The sequence below is a fragment of the Anneissia japonica genome, unplaced genomic scaffold (assembly GCF_011630105.1).
Source record: "Anneissia japonica isolate Jap-2015-1 unplaced genomic scaffold, ASM1163010v1 scaffold13654_len14934_cov157, whole genome shotgun sequence".
Classification (NCBI taxonomy): Eukaryota; Metazoa; Echinodermata; class Crinoidea; order Comatulida; family Comatulidae; genus Anneissia; species Anneissia japonica.
This window is the reverse complement of record NW_022726128.1, coordinates 11,717-15,158: the sequence shown is the minus strand read 5'-3', so window position 1 is coordinate 15,158 and position 3,442 is coordinate 11,717. Positions and strand designations below refer to the sequence as shown.

General features: G+C 31.8%; 1 protein-coding gene across 1 annotated transcript in view; it reads left to right on the top strand.

Annotated features, from left to right (window-relative positions):
* Positions 1-1,058: 1,058 nt before the first annotated feature.
* LOC117113008 (alpha-N-acetylgalactosamine-specific lectin-like) overlaps positions 1,059-3,442 on the top strand; it is a 4,251-nt gene continuing 1,867 nt past the window's right edge. Inside the window, exon 1 of the mRNA XM_033256221.1 lies at positions 1,059-1,212. Within this exon, the coding sequence (XP_033112112.1) occupies positions 1,204-1,212 (9 nt within the window). The 5' untranslated portion in view covers positions 1,059-1,203. The remainder of the gene's footprint in view (positions 1,213-3,442) is intronic.

Here is a 3,442-nt window from a genome sequence, read left to right as displayed (position 1 = left end):
CAAAGTTATTATTGGTCAGAATCAGCATGATAAGTTCACGGAGATGTGATTTAGATGGGGTTTTATATATATATATATATATATATATATATATACTTATACTTATATATATATATAGTATATATGCCTATATAAATACATATATATATGTATACATATAGATGTTTTATTTTATTGTTGTATGTATATGTATAACATTGTTTTGAAATTGCTCTGATAACAATAACGTTAATTTTACATTTTAAAGTTTTACCGCCAAAATGGCAGCCATCTTGGAATTTTTTGTGATGACGTCGTCATTCCGATTAAATTTTTTAACGAGAGTGAAGAGTAACTGTTTAGCCAAGTTCTTGTTACATTTGATATACATAGCGTATGTAAAAGGGACTAAAAAAGTGACATTTATTTCCCCTACCCCCATCTTAATTAGTCCAAAATAGGATATTTTATGTCAAAATTTCAAAGTGCTATAAAAAAAATTGCCCAAGCTCTAAGAATAAGGATTTTTTCTGAGACACTATATGATATACTGATTCAGAAAAACCAAAAATAAATTTTCCTTTACTTTTTTTCCCGCTAATTTTCTACTGCACACAGGCTATGACGGATGTTGTGAAATACATAAAAAAAAAAAAGATATATAAGCCTATTTAAACTAAACATGTGTTATGAATACACAGAGTACAGTATGCTTATCATAGAAACCACGTAATCTAATTTATGAAACGTAGCAGGCTCGGCACCTTGACCTTTAATGATTAGCGCCAAAATTCACTACAAACACGTAAAATAATAATAATGAAATAATATATTCACCTAAATTATTAATATTACTAACATATATTGTACATTGTACTATTAATACAGGCCATTTTAGGTAGGCTTTCTTCATACAGGCTTCTACGAGTGGATGACTTGTTAAGGAGCAGCATATCAAGTTGCCCCACCCCAGTACCACCTGATTAAAATTGAAGGAAAATCAACCAATAGCTATAGTTTAAAAAAATGTAACAATCCTAAGTGTCCGGCAGTATATAGTCCTGTGATCTGCAAGGTCTCTACCAACGTCACATCAATGGGCGGGTTCTGGTGATTCGGTATTAAAATCGGCTTGGATTGGTCAAAGCCTGGATCCAGAAAATGTATTTAAGGCCTGATATAACACATTAAGCCACACTTCACGAAATTGAAGAGGAGGCAGTCATGAGATTCGTAAGTTGTACAATTTTATATTATTAAAATTTACAGATACTATTATAGTATAATATCATGGAGGTATATGACATAGAAAAAAACTAGAATATACTTTTAAATTTGGTTTTACAACCCATAACACGTTATATTTTCATTGCGGATTTTTTGCGCTCGGTACGGACTCCAAAAGTATAAGTATGCATTTTCTTTTAGTTTTATAGCGTATGTGGATTTTATAAGTGAGCAATGACGATATAACGTGTTCCATACTGGTCACTTATATCATTTATTAGCTTCTTCCATTTCTCTCTGCTCTGCCCATTGCTCGTTTTTGTGTTTGTTTATAGCATAGAGGAAATAGTTCTATTTTCTCTATGTTTATAGTCAAGGCCAATGTCTTTTAATTGTTTCTGCATCACAGTGAGCCAATTAAGTTTCTGTCGTCCTACTTTCTTTTTAATCTTTCGTTCGGCTTCGGCTAGTTCTTGTTTGATGATCGGTGTTGGTGTGTGTGGTGACAATCGTGTCATGTGCATCAACCATCGTTGTATGTTGGCATCGATGACCTTGGACCATGAAGTAGCCCTGTTATGTTTCTTCCACTTTGTTGAGAGGAGTTTATTTCTAAATTATTGTCATCTATGATAGTTGATGCAAAAGTTTTCGATGTATTACTTTTTGTAAAGATATTACTCCCTAATAACTCCTCATTAATAGTGAACTGAACGAGTCACTCTCGTTAAATGTTTTCAATACATTTTTTATATAAGCGCTAAGACTATACTGTACTTGCATTTTTTCGCTTGTTAGACTTTACTTATTTTAATAAAGAATGTTGGCTATGGATAGGTACCATGTTTGTTGTCCTACAGTAGTCCCTATGGTATATGTATTGGTTGTTTTATATATAGTACCTTCTTAATATATATTGTACCTTCTTTGGTACCTTCGAACCCACTAACACTCGACACATGTTTGTTCAAAATAATTTAACTAATAATAACGATCTATGGTCGAGAACGTTTTCTAAATGATCTGTTCTTCCGAGATTTACTCTACTCATTCTATAAAAACCTATATTGACCGAATAAATATTAACAAATACACACTTTTATGCCTTTTTTTGGCTTTTCCTCATTGCCATAATGAGAGTTGATTTTGATTATAAAAAACTTCATTATGACATGGAAAACAAAAATAAATGAGACTCAAACAAGGGCTGTAACGGGTAATACAGCAATTATACTAGATTTACTAAGTCGGTTTGTACAACAGAACATGGGGCTTTTCCTAATTGGTATGATTGCTATACACCTTTTTTAAATATAAGAACCAGTAAAATTTTGCCCAGGCTCAGTGTTCTTAGTTTTTGGCTGATTTCAGGCTCAAAATGTTCTTATTTTGTTCTTATTTTACACACTTTTATCTGAATGTAGGTATAAATCGCCCTGGAAAAAATTGCCTTTAAAAAAAAGGCCTGGAAAAAATGACCCGAGAAAAAAGGCTGTACTAAAAATAGCCCCAACTGACAGGAGGTAAACCTACTGTACTGTATTTATTATAGAGAATATTATGTAATCACACCTACTGAACTTAAGGTACAAATAGGCCTATAAGTTTTTTGTTTTGTTTTGTTTTTTTTTTTACATTTTACCTGAGCCTCAGTTTGTTCTTATTTTGTTCTTAATTTTTAAGCAATTTCAGCCTCATTGTTCTTATAAAAAAAAGTGTAATGAGAAATGAATTTTGGATTGCAACAACAAAAAGAAAAATCGTTAAAAAGTAAAAAAGTAAAAAAAAATGGAAAAGCAAAATACTTATAGTACCGTACTAAAAGAAATTATGAAGCTTAAAAAAACGATGAAAACCAAGTTTACAACTACCACGATGTTAATGAGATTCGAACTATTGCTGCAATGGTAATAGCGACGTAGTTATTTTCCGTTCACTGCGATACAGTGACTGAAAAGCAAAAATTGCTCATGCATATCACGGTAGTTTTGAGTTTAACTTAGCTGCAACTGGTTGAAGCGCTTTAAAAAAATTGAGTATAGGCCTATATACTTTAATCAACTTTCCCAAAAAATCTTTAAATGGTCCTCATATCCACACCCTACAGCGGATCGTCACCAAATTTGATCATTTCTTATATTTGACCATGAAGAACTATTCTGCAAATTTCATTTTTATTTATTTATAATTGGAACGTAAGCAATTTAAATGTCTTTCAAACTTACACCCTAACAGT